Here is a 27444-nt window from a genome sequence, read left to right on the forward strand (position 1 = left end):
GTACCGGTAATAACAGATTTCATGAGATCATTCATGCAGTTCACATTCCAGAAAATACGTGTACACCCTTTCTCAGATAATATTCCATGATTTAGGCCGTGTTTATGCTTCCACTTTTCAGGCCAAAATCAGCATTTCCAAACGTGATTAGTCGAAAACATGGTTGCGTCCATGCTTACTTTCATTTAAACGCTGTTTCAAAACGCCGATCGTAAACTCACAAAAGATGCGTTTGTAAACGTTGTTTGACCAGAATCATGCTTCCGGTGAGATGAAAATCCGCTGGCAAATACAGTCGCAGTGCTCCATGTTATCTCCATGTAATAACATCACTCGGGGGAAAAAAACGTTCGAAAAAAGGTGCTTTCCTTCTCAATGAAAATTAAGATGCAAACCCAGCTGGAGATCGTGATCTGAAAAGTTAAGCATAAACGGGACTACCAGAACCACGTTTACGATCAGCGTTTTGAATCGACGTTTGAAAACGCTGATTCTGTCGTCGCAATCGAAGCATAAAAACACCCTAATATAGGCCTATATACCTTTTTAAAAAAATATTACCAGTCTTCTGGATCCAATAAATATGGGAAATAATGCCATACATTTATGTAGCTGTAGAGCTACGGCTTGCATACTGTACACATCCAATACAAAACAAGATTTAGATGTATCTTTTGATATCTTTTATGCTTTCATCATAACCCAAACACCTTATCTTCAGGGTGAAATTTTAGTTTTAAACTTTAATTACATTTTCATTCTGTAGTCTGTACCTATAGATCTATAGTATTGGAATGGTTGTTATAGAAAATGAATAGATGTTAAAATGGAATTTATTGAAAGTTTACTGAAAATTCTGTCAGGCACTTGTTCTGAGCAGAAGGGTGTATGTGCTAATGTAGTCTGTAAACACAGACCCCTGGTTTTCACATAGTGAATAATTCAATCTGAACAGGGTCTGAAGTAGTGAGACTACATGTACATGTAGATTCAATATGTACTGTGGCTGGCTCTACCTAGTCTGCAGGCACAGACCCTCAGAACTTTGATCAACAAGTGTGCCTCCACGCGAAGACTAGCACATACAAAACTTGCGAGAGAGCCTTCAGTACACAAGGCATGAGTAGGCTGCACATTCAGACCCTTATTTCGAGTGAAGGGTTTGCCCAGCAGACTAGGCTCTACCCATTAATTGACACAGAGCCTTTGGATGCTAGTCTTTACTCTAGACCTGTTATTGGTTAAAATGTCAAATATTAGCCTATGCTTGCTGACTAGCCTTAATTCCATTTGAAAGGATGTGCAAGACTATTGGAGGCATTTTTCATGTTTTTACCCCCTACCATTCACGCTCAAATACCATTAACGGTTCAAAATGTACTTTTAGTAGTGACCGATATCAGCTTTTCTCATTAAAAAGTTGTTGACCGAATTGACAGAGTGTATGTGCTTTGTTCGATAATGAGAAAGAAATGCAAGTCTATTGGATTGCATTTGGCAAAGGGCAATAGCGAATTTTGCAGATGTTATATTATTTATATTGCATGGTGTGAAATTTGTATTGAATTATGTAGGTAGGAATTGGGTGTAGGTTAGCTCTGTAGATTCTGTGTGTGTAGGCAAGGAGATATCACCTCTAATCTCCTTGTACTGTAGAGCTCTAGGTCTTGCCCGTATGTAGCATGTTGCAACATTAATTTTGGTTGAAGTGAGTAATTGAGAGTTGCTGAAGTCGTGAGCCGCAACTATTCTACGAACAGGGGTTTTCATCTTGTTTGTGAATCGCTCATTAGCGGTTTAGGTGAGCGATGCAAAACAATGCTGGTCTGGGTGATTTGTAAGTTGCTGTTGACTTCTGATGTAAGTTGTTGTTATTGGGCTTGCTCTGTGTCTTTTATGATCATGGTTAAGGTATTGTGTAGGGTTGTCCTTTCTTGTTCTTGATGGGCTGCTAAGGAGAAGTTTCCTGTAGATAAATGGGCTAGTGTAAATTAGGTGAGATCACAGGAAAGTGGCGATTTCCCCCCTGGCTGATCAGCGCACAAAAGCCTCCCCTCGAAGTCCCATTGTCTAGCTCCCCCCTCTGTGGTAACAATGGAGCAGTCCTAAAACAGTTGGCCTCATTTGCATACAGGCTGACAAATGCCAATTAAGGTTAGACCAATGAGAAGCGGGGGTGATTCATGCAGGGCTGGCTTGTTTGAGGGCTCTGGCTGGATCAAGTTCTAGAGGTTAAAACTGTAGCAAAGTTTTATCAGAGCCACATGCGTTTGACCCCATTGCCGTGCTATTTGAGATAGCCTTTTTGATTTCTCCTTTGGGAATTTATAAAAAGGATTGCAAGCATATATGGTTCTCGGCGCGGGATCCAGCCACCGTTTTCGAAAGTGATTCTATTCTCAGTCTTTTCTGTATTTGATATTGGAGAAGGTTCTTTTTCAATCTTTGATCATTAAGTGGATACTTTGGATTAAAGAAATCGTCCTTTTCTTGTGTAAGAGGTAGGTACTGTAGTATCTCATTTATTTGCGTCTGTTCGGTATTGACATTTTGTATGTCTGTTAGGTCTTCATTGACCATAATCACATTCAAATACAAATTAGACATTTCTATTAACCTAGATCCAATACAAATAATAGAATTTAAACCAATGTTGTTGATGGACAATGTAATGAAATGTGTTTGCAAAAGACAGGCTGCAATGTATGTAAACATATATGCCTTAATATTTAGCGCTGATAGTTTCTACATGTACATGTACCTTTGGTGCAGAAATGACTACCTGTTGCATACCGACTTTCTATGTACATGTAGCATAGGTCATTTGCCAATAGTGTGTATTGAAAACAGATCGTATATTTTAATAATAAAGGCAATTCCTGGTTGCCTGGCCTGGCCAGGTCACTGATTTCCACTCATGATGGCAAGGGGGATGGGGGAGGGAGAGAGGGAGGGGGAGGAGGGTCGGGTGTGGTGGGGTTGTATATATTGCTATCCACTGTTCAGTGTTCAATTAATGTAGGCCTACCTGTATACATGTAGCCTACAAGTAGTCCTTCAAAGATTATTGCTATTAGGCTACATGTATGTCCACGGCTATACGTGTACAGTAGACATAGGCCTATGGTGTGTACCGTACAATATACAAGGTTTGTCATCATATCAATACAAAGAAACCAATGCATAGTAAAAGTGGGAAATACATGGAGGTCTACCAAATTGCAGCCAAGCTGTGAATGGCCTCTTATGAAAGGTCAAGTCCACCTCAGAAAATTGTTGATTTGAATCAATAGAGAAAAATCAGACAAGCACTATGCTGAAAAATTCATCAAAAGCGGATGTAAAATAAAGTTATGACATTTCAAAGTTTCGCTTATTTTTAACAAAATAGTTGTATGAATGAGCCAGTTACATCCAAATGAGAGAGTCGATGATGTCACTCACTCACTATTTCTTTTGTTTTTTATTGTTTGAATTGTACTATATTTCAATATTTATGAATTTTACGATTAGGACCTCCTTGCCTGAAGCACAAAATGTTAAAACAATGGAATTCCACGTTTTCAGGGAGGAATGAAACTTCATTTCACATGACAATGACGAGAAAAAAAAATATTTCATATATCAATTTTCATATAATAAAATACAAAAGAAGTAGTGAGTGAGTGATGTCATCAGTTCCCTCATTTGTGCATATAACTGTTTTGTGAAATTCAGCGAAACTTTGAAATGTAATAACTTTCTTATTTTACATCCGATTTTGATGAATTTTTCAGTGTTATGTTTGTTGAAATTTCCTCTTTTTATTCAAGTCAAGTTTTTGTTGGGGTGGACTTGTCCTTTAAGCAGGGGTTGTTCAAGGTGTTTATAAATTAAGTAGTTTGATTTTATGTCTATAATATGGACTAGTCTGCTATGCAGACTCGTTGAATCAGCTGAGGTACACACACTTCAGATGTGGGTCTACATTTGTAGACTAAATATGGACTGGCCATAAAGTTGTTTTGTGCTCAGAAATTATTTTGCATCATTATCCTGTGTTATTGCCCTTTTGATCAGACCACTTTTTTCCTCTAACTAGTATTATCCAGTCATCTGTTTTTTAACACCATTTGTGCAGCTGTGATGAGAGACATGCGCAGGTCTAATCCATGTTTGATAGTAGGAGTGTAGTCTACACTTTCAGACTTACATTGAAAACTCACTTCCATCGCAATGTACACTGTACGCATGGACAGTTTTGTTGTGAAAACTGTTCACTGGAGGAAAGTGGTGTGAATTTGTAGCCTACAGTACCTGGCAATGACCTGTGCGCAGAGGGTCCCTCCTGTAGTATGAGCTAGTTTTGTGCTATTAACTTGTGAAGACCCTCTTGTTGATCAATCGGGATCTGTGCAGGCCTGCAGAATACAACAACTCTAGGCCTATATCATATCATAGACAATGTTTTATCGGGAAATTAACATCCATATTTTTATAAATGATATTGCCCCTTGCCTGACAATGTGACACCTAAGGAATGGCAGACTGTATCCTAATTATTGAAGTTCAGATTTAGCCCATCAACACTTGTAGCATTGAACCAAGACTAAGTCTAGAGCTACATGTAGCTGTAAATGTTTTATGGAAATTAAAATGTTTAGGCTGCACCAAATTTATCTGTGATGTTCCCTGGTTGGCTGGTATAACGTGCATGCATTAATATTAGGATGCTTTTTTTTACTCTCCCTCCTCACACGGCTGGTCTTATCCTCCCTGTCCTCCCCACCCCACTTCATCCCTTCCCCCTCACCTAGGGGGGGCACTCGACCAAAAAAGTGGTGGGGGTGTGCTGCGGGCGAGACAAAAAACGGGGGCTTTGGAGCGGGCTTATTGTAAAAAGGAGGGTCCTCGGAACGGGCCTTGGAACGACAAATGTTTGTGAAAACGGGGGTCCTTGGAACGGATCGCCGGTGTGTGAGTGCGTATGCATCCCTATGGAACGGTCATACAGCTAGCGGGGCCTCCGCTGGGTGAGCTCTGCGGCCGCTTTTCACCAAAATTGCAGCTCATTGTAGCAGATCGATGCGATCGGAACGGCGTAACGAAAAAAAGGCGATGCTTTGGAGTGGATTTCTCTCTTTTTTCTCGATAAGAAGAAAATGCTATGCCTTGGAGCGGCTTTCTTCTTTTTCTCAACAAGATAAAAATGCTATGCCTCGGAATGGAAATTTGAGTGTAAAAATGGGGGTCCCCTCCGCGGCACATACCCACTATGCATTATACACCGAGTGCCCCCCCCCCTCCATACTCCTATCTGTCCTTCATCTTGCTTTCTGTTATCTAGTTGGTACATGTAATATTGTTTTTTTTCTTCAAATTTTCTTGGAAATCATATATGCATATGACTGCCAGTGATCATTAGACATCAAACAATCTGTAATTGTCCCCAAGGATGAAAAGTGCATTGACACTGCACAGATGTTGCTCTTCAGGGGTTGGAGGAAGGAGAGCCAAGTTATTACATCACTGACTCAAGCACACATAACCAGTATCGTGTCCACAGTAATACCACTTCATGTACATTACATTATCTACACGAATGTCAATACATGTACATGGGTCCATTTTCCAAAGACTTGAATCAGGACACCCTGGGCCTCAATAAATAACAGATTTGTTTCTTTCTTAATATCATTAAACTCTTAGCAGGCCTCGGACACATTTTCGTACAAATTGTTATCCATACAATCGTAATAAATCCTTTTCTCTTTAATGATATCTTTACTGGCTTTTGAAAACAATCTTTCCTGTATTGTGTCTGTGGATTAATCTCCAGTCATTAGCACCAAGCATGGCTTATGATTATCCATGCTTTCTAAAATTACAAAAGAAAATCCATGATTTTTCAATACAAATTAATGTGCCGTGTTTCGAGTTTAAATCAACTTACATGTAGCTTATCCAAACAGATTGTCATTTTACCCCACTTGCTTGGGTTGGGACCAGCACAGCGTAGAGTGAATATTGTGCTGAGTGAAGATTTGGATTCAAACCCAAATTCTTCTGATTGCAGGGCAAGGGTTAAAACCACTAGATCACAGCTCTTCACTATAACATCAAATAACTTGAAAACGTAGGATGGTTTTTCATTTTCAATCAGCTTCCTAAACAGAAGTTTAATTGAAGGAGTTTATAATTGACTTTTATCCAAAAATGATTTTGTTTATTCAACATTACCATGGAAACTATGTTATTTCTTCGTTTCTTCTTCTCCCTCCATTCATATCTTCGACCACAAGATTGTCAATGTCAGCCCACAGAGATGTTATTGCCATTCTGTAAATAAATTTGCCATGTTAATTGAACAGGATACAATTAGAGTCTTCATGTGGGCAGAGTGTACATACTTGAAGATTTAGTTACTGTATTTAATTAAAAGTAAATATTTCTGAAATTTTATTTATTAGCCCCATGCAAGAAAAAAAATTAATGTGCCACTTTTATGGTCGTGCAGTATAAACTGATACAAGTTAAGTATTCAAAATTAATGGTTTTGAGCATATCGAGGCTTGTCTATATTAAAAAAGTAATCACCTATATACATGAATTTTGAGCTGTGGATATAATTCAGGTATAATATGTGATATGACAGTTGAAGGAGGCCTACGTATGTTTGTTGCTCATTTGCTCCCACATAGATCAATGTTGAATAAAGGAATATTACGGTATGAATATACCAGTTATCAATGTAATAATGTTTTAATTAAAATTTCTTTCTTCTGACAGCTTGGATACCCCGACGGTCTGCTATCGAAAGATCTGACGAGGTATAACATTATGATTGGCGGTCCGGAGGCATTGAGAATCAAGACAGAACCCAAGGCACAAGAAGTTCCCACAGGTTTTGAGCTACCAGACGAGCTTTCGGGGAGTCCCATAGGTAGGTGATCTGTTTTTTAATGGTACCTGATTCTTCAGGAACATTCCTGACACAAAAAGTTGTGCATGGGACCAAAGAACATACCCGACACAAAAGTCAGTATGTGGGACCGATGTCTTTAATAGCTCCATGGTACATACCCTTGTCACAAAAAAGGAGTAAATAGGACATTTTAATACTGACACAAAATGTAGTATATGGGACCAAAGCACCCGCTCATATGTGACAGGAAAGTCAGTGTATGGGACCACATCATACCGTAAGAATGTGTCAAAAACACAAAAATTTGCCCGTAAAAAAATCTGGAACTGAACCCATTCTAGCTGCTATGGAGGATTGAATACAAGTGCGGAAAATTCCCAAACAGTTTGTTTCATTCAGTACTGCTCCCATCTACGAATTAAGAAATTCATTTGTTTCAGTATAAAAAAAATGAAATAAAAATAAACCATTAAAAAGGAGGAATACAAATCTACATGAATTTTGCCACAAAATTATTTAATGTAAGGTGTACACTAGATACATTCAGCACAACATGGATATGTAGGTTTCTGTAATCTACATATATCAGGGAGGGTTTACATTCACTGCCAAACGACTTTAATCCACTGTGATTTGATACTAGAGACATGTGATGGGCAACCGCTGCTGAACTAATTCCAATGCCATAACAAAACACTGCTTCCCTCAGGCACGCTGCCAGCGGAATAGAAAAGCAATTTGGCTAATGAACTCTTGCGTGTTTTGACCTAAAATGTATTAGTATACTAAAATAAACATTTTACTGTAAGAAGAATATCTTTTCTCTGTAACGTTTTTATTCAGTGTACATGTATATCAGGAAAAATATGCATTGGGCATGCAGGGTATTCACCCCTAGCTCCTAACGTGCCCCCCAAGCCCTTAAAAACTGCATAATGTATAAAAAAGAGAGAATTCCATAGGATCCAATTTAAATTGTACAATATAATATTTTTAGTGACGTGTAACATTTTTTTTGTTCTCCCGAGTTATATAATCAAGAGAACCATCTTTACGTCTTAACCTTGAATTCTCTCATCTTCTGATTAGTTCTTTTTGATAATAATAGTGTCCATCTGATTAATTAGCGACATCAAGGGAATGTGATCTAATTTCAGTTTGTTATATCACTGTGCACAGATTTCATTTTATGGTGGTTTTAATTTCATAATGTCAGAGATACGTGTATTTGCAAAATACACTAAAAAAAAGAAGTTTATTGACCAGATTAGTAGCCTGGCGAGCTTGGTGAAGCTGATACATAGCCTATATTAAAGGTCAAGTCCACCTCGGAAAAATGTTGATTTGAATCAATAGAGAAAAATCAGACAAGCACAATGCTGAAAATTTCATCAAAATCGGATGTAAAATAAGAAAGTTATGACATTTCAAAGTTTCGCTTATTTTCAACAAAATAGTTATATGAACGAGCCAGTTACATCCAAATGAGAGAGTCGATGATGTCACTCACTCACTATTTCTTTTGCTTTTTATTGTTTGAATTATACAATATTTCAATTTTTACGAATTTGACGATTAGGACCTCCTTGCCTGAAGCACAAAATGTTAAAATAATGGAATTCCACATGTTCAGGGAGGAATGAAACCTCATTTCACATGACAATGACGAGAAAATAAAAATATTTCATATTTCATATAATAAAATACAAAAGAAATAGTGAGTTAGTGATGTCATCAGTTCCTCATTTGCATACCGACCGAGATGTGCATTAAAACTGTTTTGTGATATGAAGTGAAAAGTTCTTTAAAATGCCATACATGTAACTTATTTTACATCCGATTTTGATAAAATTTTCAGTGTTATGCTTGTTGAATTTTTCTCTTTTTATTCAAATCAAGTTTTCGTTGGAGTGGACTTGTCCTTTAAACAACAATCTAGTCATCATATTATTTTCTATTCAGAATTGACTCTTCTGGCCAAATTTGACTACTTTAATTACCAGTGCATACTCTTTACAATTTTTTTTAATCTGGCTAACTTAGATTAAAACAAATCTGCCATTGCCTTTTAGGAAACTATAAGTTTGTTAGAACATGATTTATAGATCTATCATTTGATATCATTTTGTACAGCCCCGAAAGTCATTTGAATTTTAGAGTAATTCATTAAATTCCCAGTTCTTGGAATATAGAATGGTAATTTTGTCATCAGTGCATGACAATGTTGATTTTGATTGGCTGATGTCAATTAGTTGCTATCATATACTTATAGGTTCGTGCAGGTCTTCTCATTATCAAAGGACAAGTCCACCCCCCAAAAAGATGATTTGAATAAAAAGAGAAAAATCCAACAAGTATGACATTGAAAATTTCATCAAAGTCGGATGCAAAATTCAAGAAAGTTTTGACATTTTAAAGTTTCGCTTATTTTTCACGAAACATATTTTAATATGGTTCATTAAAAAAAGGTGTGGCAATGTCATCTTAGATATAGAAAAAAAATGTGCATTTTCCTAAATGCGCCTACTGTACATGTGCACATGCCTAGCCCACGATATACAATACACATCCACAAATAAGAATGCGTAGAAAAACAAGTACGCCTATAATGCAATAAAACTATAAAAGGAAATATGGAATAAAGTTGAACAATTTTCCGAAAGACCATATGTTTTTTTATTAATATTTGTCATAAATATTACGCCAACGTAAACATGTACTATTTATATGCATGTGGATTTTTTTCAGTTCATCAAAAAGTAATAGCTCAAATCTAAAATAAACTTTTTTTCAGGCATTTGTCATGTCCAGGTAGAAGTTAAAAAAACCCCTCAAATTCAGTTGTCCTGTAAGTTAATGACCACCCCCCCCCCCTGCAAAGTGCACTTCTCATGCTGAGTGTTCAATGTAGACCATAACGAGGGAATTGAACACTGCAATGTATGGCAAGCCCAGAAAAATAAACTAATTTATTGAATGTCATATTATGTCCTGACCTCCCAATTCACTGCATGTATGTAAAACATGACAGAACTTGATAAGTTCATTTTCTGAAAGCAGCGTTCACTAACTTTTGAGCACCACCGTATTATATTACAAGTGTGTACTAGGATGTGGTGCTATCATACAAGAGTCTGGATATTGCAGACTAGCTAGCATTTGCTCTAAACAGGGCAAGAAATTGAAAGCGTCCTCTGAAAACCTGCGATTAATGACAGAAATCATTGCGAGGCCGAACAGGAGGAATAGAGACGTAAGTCACTATCCGTTTTTGTCTCTATCTGTAGTCCCGATCAGACAGGGGGGCCCCCTGCTCTTGAATTTTGAACAGAGAAATAGTCACAGAATCGTGCAGCAGCAGCAGTATTAGTAGTATTGCATGTCCTTGTTTCAATTGCTTCAGAGTTTGAGGATGTTAACACTGAGGGCAGGATTTTGCGTGGATGCATTCAATTTGGGGCCGAATTCGATACAATATCAACTGCGTTGAGAGATGAGATTTTAACACACTCGTAGGGGTCTGTGCATAAGAACGTATATAGGCCCTAATAAAGTGGCCAAGAGTCGGAAATGATTGAAAAAAGGATGAAAACATCCAAATTACATGCACCATCAGATAACATTAAATGGCCTATACATGTACTATCTGTTCATTGTTCTTTAGAAAGGGCGTGGGGGGTTTAAAGTAACTTCCCAGTAATAACGAGTCTACTCCATTATATAGCCTCTCTACATGTAGTTCATGTTCTGTTCCATGCAGGAAAGACATTTCAGTTTGCAAACTGCAAGACAATAGAGCAATGGAAAAACAACATTTGATGAATCTTCTAATTTTTTTAAAAATTGAATTACACGTACTATACATCTGCTTATTAACAAACAAATTTGAATTGGGTCAAATTCATCAAAAATTCAAACTCCAACAGGGCAAGAGGGTTTTTCATTAGACCTTTCATGTACATCGATGTACTTGCAAGTCTCAGGCTCAAGATAGTCAAGTTTGGGGTCATTAAAAGGGGAATAAACCGGTATTTTTAGAGATAATCATTTGGGGTTACCCCAGGCCAAAGTTAAGTTCAAGGGTAGATTAAAAAACCATCTGTTTGTGGTGACGAAAAAAGGCTGGAATCTCTTGTAAATCTTCCTGATATAGACATATGAGTGAAGCATATCCCAGACACCTGCTCAAACACTTAAAATTTGTAAATATCTAATAGCAAGTCTATCCCGTTCCAAAACATCCTCTTCGCGTGGAGTGACAATGATACTCGGTGTTAAATGTCATGTTTCTGGGTAGAATGTTGGCCTAAAATCTTGCTAAAAACCTTCAATTCAATAAATTGCAATAAATTAATTAAGCTTTTATATTTAATGTCTGGAGATATAATTCATGTTTCTGGGTAGACATGTATACTGAAATTCATATTGTAAACATCTTTATTTTAGAAAATAATTTCAGGTCTCGCAACATGGTTTTTTCTGAATACTGTGAATTACACATTGTTCATGATAATAATGCCTGTAATTCTTAATAATCTGGATGCGCATTGATTGTATAGATTGGCATAAAATGTTCTAATAATCTGACCCAACATGTTTCATAAAGGGAAATGCATATAAGATTTATTTCTACTTATTTTATATTTTAGCTCTGGATGTAGGATATTTCAAAAGGGGTTCATTTTGTCACCCCCCCAAAAAAATGAAAAAGAAAATGAAAAACAGAAAAAAGAAAAGTTATGACTCACACAGGAATGGCATTTCATCTCCAGAAGAAAAAAAATGACGAGCATAAAAAAATACAAATAAAGTCATCACTCCCAAAGCAAGGCATATTTGCTTCTTTTGTTGCACTTTGCAGACACCTTCCGCCCCCCCCCCCCCCCCCCTCAGTCTGTGCCCGATATTCAGTGTCCCTATGAAACGAGGCACCTCTTGCTTCACCAAAATTAATTAATGTCTGATGAGAAGACTACCCTTATTTAAATTTGAACCTTGAAGTCAATGAGCTTTGTCTTAATAGCTTTGAGTCATTCAACTTTCATTGAGTTATTTTGTCATAAAAGCAACCTACATTATACAGTACATGTAGTTGGCTACATGTATTACATTACAGGTTACATGTGCCCTGTTCTTCCGCTTCACTGTCTGCATCCAAGACTACAAGTTGTCAGAAAGTTTTGGCTGGGCTCATGGTGAACCTGTAGAGTGTAGTCTACATATTCATACCCGGTAGCTTATGTTTACAGCACTGTGAAATAGTAGAAAATTCACCATGGTCCTAGAGGTAGGCCCATGATCACACAGACCACAGATCATCTACCGTTTCATTCCCCAAGACAATTGTGACCATGTCACTGAAAGGAGTCTACTGATAATAGGACATGATAAGAGCCTTGTTTGTTAATGGTTTAAAAATAGAGTCAGGACAAAGAGACTACCAAACTTTGGTGAGGGTGAAGGCAGTGACGTGATTGGTTGGTTGTTTTGGCCTGATGTGGTCTGCATGTAGAGGAGTGAGGGAATCTGATAAGTGTGCTGTGGATAACTGGGTGGTGGTTCTATCTTAGCGGCACACCTGCTTCCGCCAAATCCTGTTTTTGTCAGCGTTGCCAAAGTCGGAGAGTGACAGAAAGAAGGAGAGAGAGGAAGATAGGCTGGTGGAAAAAAGTAGGAAGTAGTTTATCAGAAAATGGGGGGGGGGGGGTGGTGTTGCTAAATGTGGAAGAGGGTTTGATACATGAAGAGGATTGAGAGAGGGGAGGGGTGGGTTGGAAAGAAGAGATGAGGAAATAATGCTAGAAAAATTGATTAATGGCATTCAGAGTTCTGAGGTAGGCTTAGTCTAGGTGCTATGCAAACCCTTCGCTCAAGATTACATGGGTCTGAATGCAAAGCCAACTATGGTGACTTGTGTACGAAAGGCTAGACTTTGTGTGAAGTTCCACTTGTTGATAAAAGTTTCAATCAGGGTCTGTGCCTGCAGACTAGGTTTAGGCTTCATTGATACTAAATTATATCTTTATTTTTTAATTAATTGAATGAGAGGTGTAATGCGTGTAAAAATAAGGTGGTTTGTGCATGGAAGCTCTCGTGAAAAAAAGCAACAGTGAGAAAGAGAGAAAAAGAGAGAGAAATATTGATAGAGAGATATGACAATTTTTATGGGGGGGGGGATGAATAAAGCTCTGACCTTTTAATTCTAGAGTGTTTTGGAAAAGTTATGACTGGTTTGGGGAAAAAACAAAGTGATTAATATGAGTGGTTCATTCATAAAAATTTGACCTTTTTAGTTTCCCTTCTCTTCCAGGCTGTGTGCCTAGTCTATTTCTTAATTTTGTACTTGCATGTATCATTTCATCCCATCTACAATACAGGCCAAGTCCTCCAAAGTAATATATTTTTTTTCAAATGTCATAAAATGCACATTGTCCATATCTATACTTGTATGTTCTGTCTGTAGGGAAAAATGTAAATATCTCTGAACTGACTATTTTCCGCCTTATACATTTTTTATTCAACTTTTCCTGTTTGTATTGTACATGTAGGTTACTTGTTTATTACAAAGCGACAAGTCATTTAAATGTTTAAACAACTTGTTTAAAAGTTTAAACGACCTTTATCTCGTTTAAACATTGAAACTATTCAAAGAATTTTGAACAACTCGTTGAAAGTTTAGTAACTTGTATTGCAGTTTAAGCAGTTTGTTTAAAAATTTTACAATGCTCTTAGATATTTTAACAGTACAATGTTTTTAGTCTGATTTTTAAAAAATACTGTTTTCACACTGCCGAAACTGAATATCCATGCCGTTATATTTCATGACACTCGCTTTCAAAACGCTTCCAAAATCAGCGCTTCTGGTTTCTGTTCACACTGAACCAATGAAGTCAGTTTTTAGTGAAAGCTTAATATTACGGTGTGACAGAGTGCGGAAATATTCCATTACCCATCATGCACTTTGCTATCTCTTAGCTGTATTCAAATTCGGTTTAATATTGTGGTGATGGCATTTTCCTTTACGATGCTTAATATGTTTCTGAAGATGAGAGGTCAGTGTTCATACAATTGCATTTTTTTTCTTCCAAAAAATGTTTTTGTTCTGTCATTTGTTTGGTGTGAAAGTGGTATATTAAAGTCATTGCTGAGTCATAGAGTGGTAAGAAAATTAGCCTGTCTTTTTATATCTGATGTCAATCTACCAAGGGTATTTGCCTTGCTTCAATCTTCATCAATCTAGTCAAGTCATTGTCATGGAAAAAAACTGACATTTTGAGACATTGATGCTGGAATAAACTCTTCCAGCCCCCCCCCCCCACTCCCCCATCTCCCCCTGTACATAGGCATGTGCCTATATTCTTAACATTCATCAATAAAAAAAGAATATAATCTATTAATATGCAACTAACATAATAGGTCTTTGCAGGCGCGGATCCAGGGGGGGGGGATACGAAATCCCCTTAATCTGTGGTTGAAAACCTTTTTTTTTTTTTGCTCATCAAATTTTTTCGGGTACAAAATATCCTTTTTTTTTTTTTTGGGGGGGGGGCTTGTCAAAATTTTTCTTTAAAGAAATTGCCCCCCCCCTTTCGGAAAATCCTGGATCCCCGCCCCTGTGTCTTTGTGTGTTGTACAATTATGGGGAGGGTGAAAATTTTATCTATAATTTCTCTGAATCTGATTTCCATATTCATATTGCAAAAGTGATCCTGACACTAGCCATTCATTATATTCTCCAGTATGAAATTATTTAAAGGTAAAAAAAAAGTGTTCAAAATTTTACCATAACATGTTTTGCGGGCTCGTTTTGACGGGGGGGGCTGGGATCTAATGTTCCAAGGGCATGGTAGTGGTACAGGTATGTTTGGCCTCGCCTTTCTTTGAAAATTAACTTTTTTCTGACTGAATGTGGGACTTTTTACGAGATATATCCATGCCGATGTTGCAATAAATTATTCATCATAGATGATCTGTAAAGAGCTCGTTTACAGAATTATACAGATCTACCAGTAGGAATACTCTCTGTGTAGCTGATGTGTTACGTACATTGTACACCAGAAATGATGACGAATTGGATACGTTTTGAATCAACAACTTTGATATAAATCATTGTGGTTTTTAGCCAACAAAGAGGGGGAGTTATTAACTTGAGCAACTGTAGGACTAAAAGGGAAATGATTGGCACTTTGAATAGGCCACGTCCCAATTAGAAGGTGGTGATCAATCAAAACGCGTCATTCACTATACTGAGACAAGGAGAGGATTTGAAGCATCCAAAAGGGGATATCTTCGATAGTGGAGTGTAAAATGGATTTATGATTTTTGTGCACAAGTTGTTCATTTTTTTTTTTTTACTTCACTCCATGTTTGAGAATGTGCTATATACAACGCCTCTCCCTAAAATGAAAACCTGAATTGTTATTTTGACAATATGCAATTTTACATTGATGATAAATTTTACCACTGATGTTAGATTTTAGATTTTGGAATTTTTGTATGATTACACTACTCCCAATTAAGTACAAATGATAATTAATGAAATATTTTGTGGTATGCGCACACACACTTCCATTTATTTTCTACAACAAAGATTCAAATTAAAAATACGTTTTATTTGGATTTTCCAAGACTTCATGCAGGCATTGATGTAATTGATTGATTCGGGTCAAGCGTCGGGCCGACATTCAAAGCAGTAATAATACACTGTCCCCTGTGCGCTTATCTGTGTTGGTGATCTTCAGTGTGGACATTTTCAGCGTAGATTTCAAGATTTCACAAAGTTCAGTTAAACTGTCCCAGATCTAGATCCTCGATGATATAATGACAATTAAGCCTGGTTTTACAGACTTTCTCGTGAAATCAGTGTTTACTGCAACTACTTTTATTTATCTTTAAGGTGTGAAATGCAACAATTGGAAAAGGTTGTCACTCCGACATTTCAAATGTTGATTTGACATTTCATTTTTGAGATTGTACAGTAGTGATAAATTACAGTACAAGTTGGATGTGAGAAAAAGGTTCTCTAGGGCCCTGTCTTACAAAGAGTTATGATTGATCCAATCAATTGTGACTCTATGGAAATCCATCGGTGTGGAAATGTTTTTTTTTCTGCAGGAAATTTGCAAAAAGTCCTTTGTAAACAAAGGAGAAGATACCATATTGTCAAGAAATCAATGAATTTACGGATATATGTATACATTCATTTTTTTTTGGTGAGCAAATATGCATTTTATATGTTAACTTTGCTGGCTTTCCATACTTGCGATTGATCGGATCAATCACAACTCTTTGTAAGACGGGCCCCAGGGTTGTACAAACTAATGCCACATGTTGACTGACGAATTCGAAACAAGCACTCTTATTTGCTGATAATTGGTTCTAATGTGCTAGGAACGTGAGAGATACCCCTCCAAAATCGCCAACGGCGCAGAATCGATAGCCTTTACAATGCTTTGAGAATATCTAGGGTGTGTTCCATAGATTTTTTCGAAAGCCGTATTCACAATAATCACAAAGTTTTATGTGAGTACAAACTGTGTTCAAGCAATGTTTGAGTAACACTGTAATTTACTTTTGTGAAACCCACATTAAAGGTCAATAAGTGTGGCCGAGGAAGTACAAGCCAACTGGGGATGTAGGCCTACTTTAAAGGAGAATGAAACCTTTGGAACAAGTAGGCTTGTGTCGAAACAGCAAAATCAAAGAATAAGAACAAAGAAAGTTTGAGAAAAATCGGACAAATAATGAGAAAGTTATGAGCATTTGAATATTGCAATCTCTAATGCTATGGAGATCCTCCCATTGGCAACGCAACAAGGATGTGTGATGTCACACATGAACAACTTTCCCTTTGATGGACTATGAAATACCCTGAAAATGTGTCTTTTTGCTTTTTCGTATGGTGATACAAACTCTTTATCCATGATGTATTCTTTAATATTCTGTATTACATGCCCTCCTATAGAAAGAATACATGTTCTACTGATAGATGTAATAAAAGAGGCAATTTAAGTGAAATATATACTAAAGTAATGGGGAGAGTTGTTCAAGAGTGACATCACACATCTTTGTCGCATTGCCAATGTGAGGATCTCCATAGCATTAGTGATTGCAATATTCAAAAGCTCATAACTTTCTCATTACTTGTTCGATTTTTCTCAAACTTTCATTGATCTGTTTTCTTTGATTTTTCTGTTTTCACACAAGCTATCTTGGTCCAAAGGTTTCATTCATTTCATTTACCACAGTCATGGTAGTGTACAATCAATGGTAAGAATTGATTATATGATCAATCAGAGCGTTTCTAATACCCCTTTCATACTGCCCTCTTCATTTTTCACCGGTGAACTTCCCCGGCGAAGTTCTCCGCCTCGCATTCCTCACTTCACCGGCGAAGAAAAAAATTTACCCTTTCGCACTGACATTTCTTCCCCGGCCATAGAATTCAGCTGAGCTTGCAACTTATCGCGTGCGGAATCTCGGTAAAGGGGACTTCGGGAGAAAAAGAAAGACCTCTGACGTCATTAAAGAGAAGTTCTCCGGTTTCCTTTCATACTGGCTGTTTCACCGGTGAAGTTCGCCGGTGAAACTTTTCACCGGCGAAGTTCTCCACCTCTAGAGGTGGAGAAGTTCGAACTTCATCGGTGAAGTTCTCCTGTGTACCTCTCATACTGGACACTTTTCCCTTCGCTGGCGAACTTCGCCGGTGAAAAGCGCAATATGAAAGGGGTATAAAGTAATAAAAAGCTTGTTGGTTGAAGGCAGTATAGACATAGTTATAAATCGATCTCTTAACCTGAGCTGCTTTAGAAATCATTGGTTACAGTCAACCCATCAATCTAGTTTTTGATAAGCTTGTTTTGTTGCAACTCTTTTCCGGATTGTGGTTAATATTTCATAGCCCTCTGGTTATAGTGACCTCTATTAATAGGTAAACGTCTGCCCCCTTTTGGTCTCAATGACCGAGTGCATAAATTACCCCCCTCTCACCCCTGAAGTGAGGATTAAGGCCATCTTTTCTGGCATTAGTAAACCAAAAATCTTGTTGCAGCCCAGTTAAAAAACTAAAAGAGGCAAACAAGATCATTATGGCCGGTTGCAATTCATAATTAGTGTACATGTAAACTGCTTCTATTTTCTTTAGGTCTACATTTTTGCTTAAAGGCAGATGTTAAAGGCAAAGTATTTTGCCTGGACTTAAAATACACTAATTGATTTTGTAAGTGCACAAACAGGATGAATTCTCATGAATAACTCATGGTTTAATCATACTAATGATTATTCAATCATGCCTGAATTGATTTGATTTTTTTGGGGAAAATATGCAGATGTTAGAATTGTTGCAAAAACTAGTAAACCCTAGCAGAATGATTAAAAAGAATTATAAATAGAAATAAAACCCCAGGCGAAAACTTGGAGAGATTTTCAAAAGTGAGTGATCATCCTCATACATGTATTCAATTTTACAATTAAGCTTTAAATTGGGCTTTTTTGTGACTATTCATACGATAGGGACTTTCACACTATTCAATCTTACCCCTTATGATCTTTCACTTATCTTTATTTTCCACTCTTTATCTCCTTTTCTTGTGGTTGAAGATGCCCTGTTCCGCATGATAGCCCCTTACACTGAAATAAATGAACCAAGGAGACACATCAAAAGAAGAAATCGATAGTGTCCTCCCACTGGTCACAATAGAAATAATAGAAATAATAGCATTTGTGCTGCTTTAATTTATCTGGTTGTGTGTCCTGTGTAGTCTGTTAAATAGTTTTTAGTTGTCAAGTAAAAGTTGAACTTTTTAAAAATGGTTTAAATTTTATTCTCTTTGCTCCAATATGGATTTATTACTCTCAGTATCTCATTATTTATAGAGACACTATCTGGTCCATTTTCTTCCTACGCTAACTTCTTCTAAACCATTTTTTCTGGTTTTATTTTTTTACTTTGATTGAGAAATGGGTCTGGATCCATAGACTAGGTATTTAACAAGCTTTGAAAGGGTTTGGGAGTCATGGCTCATGATTTTGCGCTTAGCGTAGTCGGTGTTGTGAGCGTTATCCCACAAAGGCCAGTGACCTGGAGTTCATTATGGTCAAAGGCGGAGTCCAGATGGAGCGGTTACCATGGCGAAAGAGGAAGGTGTGGTTTATGGCGTCACCGAGCACAATATTGAATAACACAGTACATCTACATCGTACATGTGTCTTTCTCTGCAGTGTTCATAAATGTAGTAGTGTTTGCTATTTTTTTCATGAGCAATAAAGCCTGCAGTTATATACATACTTCATAAGCTGTGAATTCTAAAGGCCCATTCCATTCCACGTACAGAACACATTCATGCTCATCCCATTAAGGTCTTATCATTCTCGTCCCCTACCCCTCGGCCCCTCCTAATAGTAGCAAGTTAACGCCTGTTTTATTGATTAAGTATTGTCTTGTTAATCAATCACTGTGATCATTATCATGTAAAATTATCTACTTCATTCCATAACTCTTTCATTAGTTGATGAAATAGTTTTGGAATGGAGATGCAATCAGGGTGTTTTTTTAGGACTGTTTATTTGTAGGACTTTCTTGTTAGCCAACCTTGAACTTTCCAGATTTTCTGATCTCCAGAAATAGTGCAGAATGTAAAAAAATGCCATTATTTGAAATAGGCCTATAGTTGAAAGACGGATGGATAAGCTAATGAATCGAATCCATTAATAGAAAATATTCAAAGTGAATTTCAGAAGGAAGGATGTGTGGAATAAGTAGCTATCATACTTAAATTTACCCCCGAAATAACGTTTACTTTCATACACAGGATATGTTTCCCTATTCAAGTCAATGCACTTTGTTTTCAAACTGCAGCTGTTTGAATTGCCTTTTCAAGAAACACTTGTACATTTTCTGCGTTCACAATACATGATCAACATCGGTGCCTGGTCTTACAAAACGCAACAACCGATCATGCAGTTGATACCTACAAGCGATTGCACATTTTGGTCACTGCACTCGATTGTCCAAGTTGATTCTACATGTACATTGATTGTTATGTTTTGTGTAACAAGCCCCCGATGCACTAATAAGATAGTATTATCCAAGGAGAAACATCTAACAGCTGTTTAACATGTTGGACGACTCATGAATGCGTTCATTCTGTTTATCTGTTTTCTTATTACTAGAAAATCGTTTCTCTCTCCCTTTCTTATCAAGCAAATCTTTTGTTATTTGATATTATGGCTCCATCCATATTACATGCAATTGCTGTAGGCCTACATGTAGATCTATGCAAAATCGGACTCAGATTATGAATGATCCAAGTTCCTTTCACTTATCAACACATTTCAAAATAAGATGCAATGTACCAAAAACTGTGCACGTACATGGAGATAACATGTCTGCCTACATCAGTACATGTGCATGTACATGTATGCGGCCAATAATAGATGAGAAAGTGTGCAAAGGGAAATTCCCTACAAATGAAGAGACTCTTCTGGTAATGAATGCATCAAGCATCGCATGGTTATTATCATAGTGCACTTTCTAGCATTCTTTCTCCACATATCACGCCTCTTCATGATCTTGTACTTTCTGAAAATATTTAACCTTTTTACCTGTTTGTGCCTCGCTATCTCTCCTTTTTTTCTTTATTTCTGCCCTCTCCTGGGGCCCGTCTTTCAAAGAGTTGCGATTGATCCGATCAATCGCAAGTATGGAAAGCCAGCAAAGTCAACGTATAAAATGCACGTTTGTTCAAAACAAAATTCTAGATATGAATGTGCATATGAATGTATATCCGTAAATTCATTGATTTCTTGACAATATGGGGTGTTCTCAATTGTTTACAAAGGACATTTTGCAAATTTCCTGCACAAAAAATTATGACACTTATGGATTTCCAGAGTTACGATTGATTGGATCAATCGTAACTCTTTGTAAGACGGGGCCCATATCTGTTTCCTTCTGTTTTAGTTCCCTTCCCCTTCCAACCTCTTTTCCTCTCCTCTTTTCCTCCCTTCTCATTTCACTCCACCCTCTCTCCTACAAATTCGTAATTTCTTTACAGTGAGTGCTATCTTCTCTTTGACCAAACTCCAAGACCCTTGCCCTTACAAACAAACAAGTATAGCCTTGTCATTATAATGACTCAGATGAAGAGATGATTTTATTTTGGACCCATGCATTAATTAATATGTCCTTATGCAAAGCCGGAAGCATATGACGCTAGAGTGGTAATTATTACATGTAAAGTTGTAAACAACTTTCAGACATACATGTGTTCTATTAGTACAGTTTTAATGACTCTGAATGCATTTCTGACCTCATGGAATAGATTAAACGAAAAACAAAATGGCGATGAAAATACGATCGGGGGATGTGGGGGTGTGGGGAAGGGAATGAATTTCTTTTTCATAAAAGATACATATAAATAAAATGTGTTTGCTTGCTCCTGTGGACTTGTGCCTTTATGTTAAAAATCAATTATTAATATCATTGCTTGTATTTGCTGCCTGTAGGGTCACAAAATATCTGCGAGAATATATTACTTATGATTCATAAGTGGAGGAGTTTTGTATCTTTGGTGTTAGTAGTTCATATTTACATAACTCTCCTAAGATATTTGCAAATATTCAATCAATTTGATAAGCACTGAAGCAGGCAATTACATTGGATATAATAATGAAGTAAGAAAACAAATATTTAAATACTTTAATGTGTTTGCCTGCAATAAATGGTAATTCACATTGCTATCTGAGTGCCTTATTGGCTTATCCATACTGTAATCATGGTAGGGTCCATACTGTAATGATTGTGGAGTGCTCGGAATGTTGTGCATTGACAGACAAGGCGGTGCTGCACCAGCCCGAGATTGCTCAATCTCAAGGTTTAAAGGCATGGTCACACCGCCCGAGCGTCGTTGGAGCGGTCGTGGAGCGGCAGGGAAAGAGGGACGAATTTCGCTTTCAAAATTGGGGGGAAAATCAAACAAAAATCGAAAACATAAAAAAACAAAAAAAACAATCGAAATTGAATATGGTGAACGGTAGCGAGCGGTGATGATTTTTTTCTCTCCGCTCCAACAACGCTCGGGCAGTGTGACCATGCCTTTAGCCCGATCATCCCTCTGCGATTATTCTCTTAATTCTTGAGCAGGAAAATTTGTAGATAGTGCGCTATTTCCATATGCTTCCTTTGACTATTCCATGTGAATTTTTCATTAGTCTATTTTGCTTGTAACACTTAAGAACAATCAATGTGATAAAATATCAATTCATGAGGTTGTGCAACCGAAAGTATCTGAATTATTCAGTATCTTTCTTTTAATCTAAACATATTCATCTTAATGATTTTATAAAGTATAATGTACATTTCCGTATTTCAACTTCAGTTGTTTGTGCTGTAGCTATGTGAGCACTGATCGTCAGAATTTTTATGGCTTTTCAAGTTGTTGTCATTTGCATTCTTAAGTTTTCATGAAAAGGATCTAATGTTTCGTAAACTGAGATGTTTTTTTTATGTTTCATTTCCATACCCTACATGTACATGAACATCTGCTGCTCTTTTGTAAAGCTTTTGAATATGAACTCCCCAATGAGTGAATTGAGAAAGGTTGTCATTTAAACTTCATTTACATGTATGTATCACCCAGTTTACCTACACATTTATTAATGCAATGCTTCATTCTTCGTGTATCAAGTTATCTTTGTAAGACACATTAGCTTGTGGGCATTCAACTTTTTCGTTTATACTCTCATTCTTATCAGTATTTTTCTCTTTTTTCCCCCTAAATCCTCTTGCTTTCTATTAACCACACACTAGCTTTCTTTAATCATATCCCGGGTTAAGAGAAGTAAACATTTGTCAATATATTGAAACTACATGTACTTAGGCTGTGTTTATGCTTCCACTTTTCAGGCCAGAATCGGCGTTTCCAAACTTGATTAGTCCAAAACACGGTTGCGTCCATGCTTACTTTCATTTAAACGCTGTTTCAAAACGCCGATCTTAAACTCACAAAAAGGTGCGTTTGTAAACGTCGTTTGACCAGAATCAGGCTTTCTGGGGAAGTATAAACAGAACCACGATCGTAAACGTGTTTAAATGACGTCATTTGGTACATGCTTCCGGTGAGATGAAAATCCGCGGGCAAATACAGTCGTATTGCTCCATGTTATCTCCACGTAATAACAATCGGAAAAAAAACTTTCGAAAAAAGGCGCGCCCAATTTGACCTCGCTTTACGATGCGAAGCCAGCTGGAGATCATGATTTGCTCTGAAAAGTTAAGCATAAACAGCACTCCCAGAACCACGTTTACGATCAGCGTTTTGAATCAACGTTTGAAATCGCTGATTCTGTCCTCGCAATGGAAGCATAAACACACCCTTAGGCAAACCAGAGCATACATCAGAGCTGATATTGCATTTTTTTGCTTGAATTTTCTTTTTCTGTAGATCTTCACCCAGCCGTCCCCCCGCCTACGCCAGGCACCAACGCTCTGATGAACGCATGCCTAAGAGAAAGCTTTAGCAGTTTTAAGAAGGAACAAGAAAGGCTAGGAATTCCAAAAGGTACGTCTTTCCTCAATATGGATGTTCTGTATAGTCCCGGAGAAATGAGAGTAAATGATTTGTTGATATGATAAACTTTAGATTTTCTCGCTCAGTTTTTATGGCCCCCCCCCCCCCCCTCCCCCCTTTATCTTGGACCCAGTGACATTATGGTTGCCCTCAGTTGATCATATTCCAAGAATAGCAGCATTGAGCTTTATTTTTGAAAAATGTTCATGTGCTGATTCGTTATATGAAAATACTTCTTTGGGCAGTCTGTTCAGGAGTTGATATAATCAATATATTAGCCATTTTAATTTTAATCAGTCAATATGTGTATTCAAACTTGTGATGAATAAGAGGAATTGTTAGTGTAAATCTTTCTAGTGCAACTGTTTGACACTTACGTGACACCTGCTTTGGCAGTGTTAAAAACTTAATCTATCAGCTGTGCAACTGTGATAGTAAAATTACATGTATATTGTCTTTTGTTCAGAGAATAAAGTATCCTTTTAATAAAAAAAAACTGCATTTAATTTTTTTTTCTCCTGTTTTAAAGACCCTTCAAAATGGTCAGAATGTCAAGTAGTTGCCTGGGTTCTCTGGGCCATAAAGGAGTTCAGTCTGGAAGGCGTGTCGGTTGGCAACTTCCGAATCATCGGCCGCGACCTTTGCACCCTCCCGAAGGCAGACTTCCTTAGCAGGGCGCCCCCTTTCATGGGCGACATCCTCTGGGAGCACATCGATATGCTTCGAAAAGGTGAGGGTCTCGGGAGGGCTTGTTTTGATGGGGAGGAACCGTGGGTTGTGTTTTGGTCTAGGGTAGTCTCTATATGTATTTGTGTCTGTTCTGTCTAGCCAATTGGATGTTGGTCTATGTCATTGACTGGCCATTGGTGGCTTTTGTTGAATTTTGTCCTGTTTCCTCTCTTATCTCCTCTTCTCTTCCTCCCTTCCTTTTGTCATTCTTCTCTTCCTGTAGCTGTCTGCAATTTGTGTCTCAATTTCTTTCTTTTCGTCGTCTGTATTCTGTTGCCAAATGATATTTCATTCTAGTTAAAGTTCGAACTTGTTTAGAGATTGTAAAACCACAACTGTCAAATTTATCTTTATTTCATATATCGTCGGCCTTATGCCAAAAGGGCCTTAACCCGATTTTAGGGGTTCTGAATATTTTATAATTTATCACATTTCATGTAAAACTTAATAACTTAACACGTTTATCGAAATTGGCTTCAAAAGCAAAAAAACGACCACAAACTTTTGATTATTAGAGAGGCCAAAACCTTTAAACGCCATTATCTCGGAATGGCCAAAAGCAGTTAAGGCCCTTTCGGCATCAGGCCGACGATATATTGCATGTACAATAAGGTTGTATGGTCAATGCTCTGTTCTAACATTTAAAAGTCAGAAGGCACATAACCCATATTTACAATAACATAAGATATTTTGAAAAAAAAAATTCTTGAATTTTGACATAGATATAACACAACTTGTGAGTGTATGTGTGTGGGGGGGGGTGTGAGTGACTTTGAGAGCGCTTTTACCAACGTAATCCAACCAGGGCTGGAACCTCGAACCTCTGCATCAACTTGTAAATTCTACATGAAGCTTGGATAACAGGCGCACACCACACATCCCAGTGCATTTCTTGTAGTCTGTTGTTCAGACCACTGACATTTTCAAGAGATTCGAAGCCACGGAGCTGATACTCCCGTATCAATTAGATCACAACTTTTCTTTCCCAATGTGACTTCAGAATGCGATCCCTCCAACATTCCAGCACAGTCCTCATCCTCCACAACCTCCACCACGTCCTCGTCGGCGTCCACGCCCATTTCAGTTACCACGACAACCACCACAACGCCCTCGTCCTCGTCCCAGTCAATCAAACTGGAAAGCGCCAGCTCTGGCTATCTAAACGCAACATCATGTATTCCAAGATTAGATGACTTTCTAGCACAAGGTAAGGATCACATCGGGTAGTGTGTGTTATGTATCTTTTTTCTTTCTTTGCATATGTTTATTCACCCATATTCTGAAGTTAGGTTTAACTAAGACCACGGTCTATTACTCTGTGCTAAAATTATGGAAAGCCAAAAATGTCAAAACCTTCCTTGCATTGTATGTTTCTTATCTTTACTGGTTTCTTTTCTGACTTGTTAGTTTTGAAGAAAGCTATCTTATTGATAATATCCTTTAGAAATTTGAATAGTTAAGAATGATTTGAGAGAGTAATGAGCTGATACATTGAAATTCCATTATTGGCAATCCTAATTCAACCACAACTTTAAACCAGAGTTCAAATTGAACCCGACTTCAGAATACGGGCCATTGTATGTATCTGTAAAGTGGAAATTAGAGAACGATGTTGTAATTTTGACTTTGTAACAAAGCTGAAAGTTTTTCAAGGTTTCATGGAATAGGGACTGAGCCTCACACTACGAATTTATTCAAATACTTGGGTGTTCCCAGTTTTGAGAAAGCTTTCCTGAAAAAATTGTAAATTTTAAAAGCGCTAAATGTATGTAGCCATTGGGGATAGAAAAATGTGATAAATGGATAACATCGGACTATAGTTTGGGACCGGATGTTTTGCAGGAAACAATAAGTTCAAGTTCTAGATAGATATCTCTTAGTTATTCAAGGTTTTCAAGAATAAGTAAAAAATCAATGATCTATTTGAAACTTATAATGAGTGAATTTCATGAAAAGTATCATTTTTCCTTGTATCTTTCCATGCATGTGCATGTATTTTGTCCTTTGAGAGCAAGAAGGATGTACTGGAACCACAACTTTTTTGCTCTTAACTTACGATACCCTATACAGACGATGGTAAGATTACCAAGTCTTCTCATCTCCCCATGTCAATAACATCAATATGTAATGGCATACTTTGCTTCTGAAATGTAGGCGATAGTGTTTCTTTGCAACTAAAAAGACATCTTAATTGGCTCTTCCTGTCTTGTCAAAGTCAAACCCGTATCAAACCATTCTTGTGTTACTTGGAAAGCATTAACTTCTTACTGAGTTGGGGAGAATTTTTGAGGCAAGTATCGCAAGATTTTGTTCAGGGTTTTTTTGCAGATAGTGAGTTTTCCTTTTAAAACATTTTTCTTTAGTTTGTTTTGATATCAATCGAGTGATTCGTTAACATGTATTTGAAAATGATTTATATCGTAGATACGATCAGTTCAAAGGCTTGGCTTTGTTTTGTCAAACTCAGTATTTTGGATTTCCAGAGCATATCAGCAACAGAGAATATGGGTTACTCGGCAGATTGCTTTGCGTATGATATTGAAAAAGGCAAAGAATGGGCAGTTAGTAATTATTAAACAGAAGAACAAATTTAATTTTCATGGGTTTATTCTATGGCTGAACATCATAAGAATGTTTAGGTTTCAATAGTCATTCTAAGCCAAACCTATTCTACAAAATGTTAACATTCTGATTGAAATGCCTTTTTGGTTTGTATTAAAATGTTTATATAATGTAAAATGATATGAAACCGAGAGGGAGAGAGAGATCAAGTATTACTTTTTTTAAGCTGGCAAATGTGCATACCAAAGTATTAATTAACAGTTATTGTATGATTAAAACTAATTCAGTTGTCCAATTCTTTTATAATGTTGATCATGACAAATCTTGGAATAAGTGCTTCACAGTTTATAGCCTGTTTGATTTATTGGCACTGACTTCTAATCTTTGACCTAAACCACATGTATGTGACAAATTTATTAAAGTAGCTGAACTATCATTTACTTTGAAAACGGGTCCCCACTATGTGTGTGTGTGTTTGGATGGGGGGGGGGGGGGGGGTAATGGAGCTACATGTACCTGTTACTTCCTTGATCAAAGATTATCCTTTTATTTGATTTTCATGGAGAAGCTTGAGGAAATAAAACATAGTTAATCATAATTAATCTTAAGCTTCTACTTATGGTGCAGTTGGTTGGCTAAGCTTAATCCTAAAGTTGTTATAAATGGACAGTAAGACATTTG

General features: G+C 37.2%; 1 protein-coding gene across 5 annotated transcripts in view; it reads left to right on the forward strand.

Moving 5' to 3' along the window:
* LOC121419790 (protein c-ets-1-B-like) overlaps positions 1-27444 on the forward strand; it is a 61194-nt gene that overhangs the window by 16062 nt on the left and 17688 nt on the right. For all 5 annotated transcript variants that reach the window (XM_041614249.1, XM_041614250.1, XM_041614245.1 and 2 more), the window contains exons 3-6: positions 6769-6922; positions 23347-23463; positions 24002-24202; positions 25202-25408. In XM_041614249.1, coding sequence (XP_041470183.1) covers positions 6769-6922; positions 23347-23463; positions 24002-24202; positions 25202-25408 — 679 coding nt within the window. The remainder of the gene's footprint in view (positions 1-6768; positions 6923-23346; positions 23464-24001; positions 24203-25201; positions 25409-27444) is intronic.

Source organism: Lytechinus variegatus, chromosome 8, assembly GCF_018143015.1.
Source record: "Lytechinus variegatus isolate NC3 chromosome 8, Lvar_3.0, whole genome shotgun sequence".
Taxonomy (NCBI): Eukaryota; Metazoa; Echinodermata; class Echinoidea; order Temnopleuroida; family Toxopneustidae; genus Lytechinus; species Lytechinus variegatus.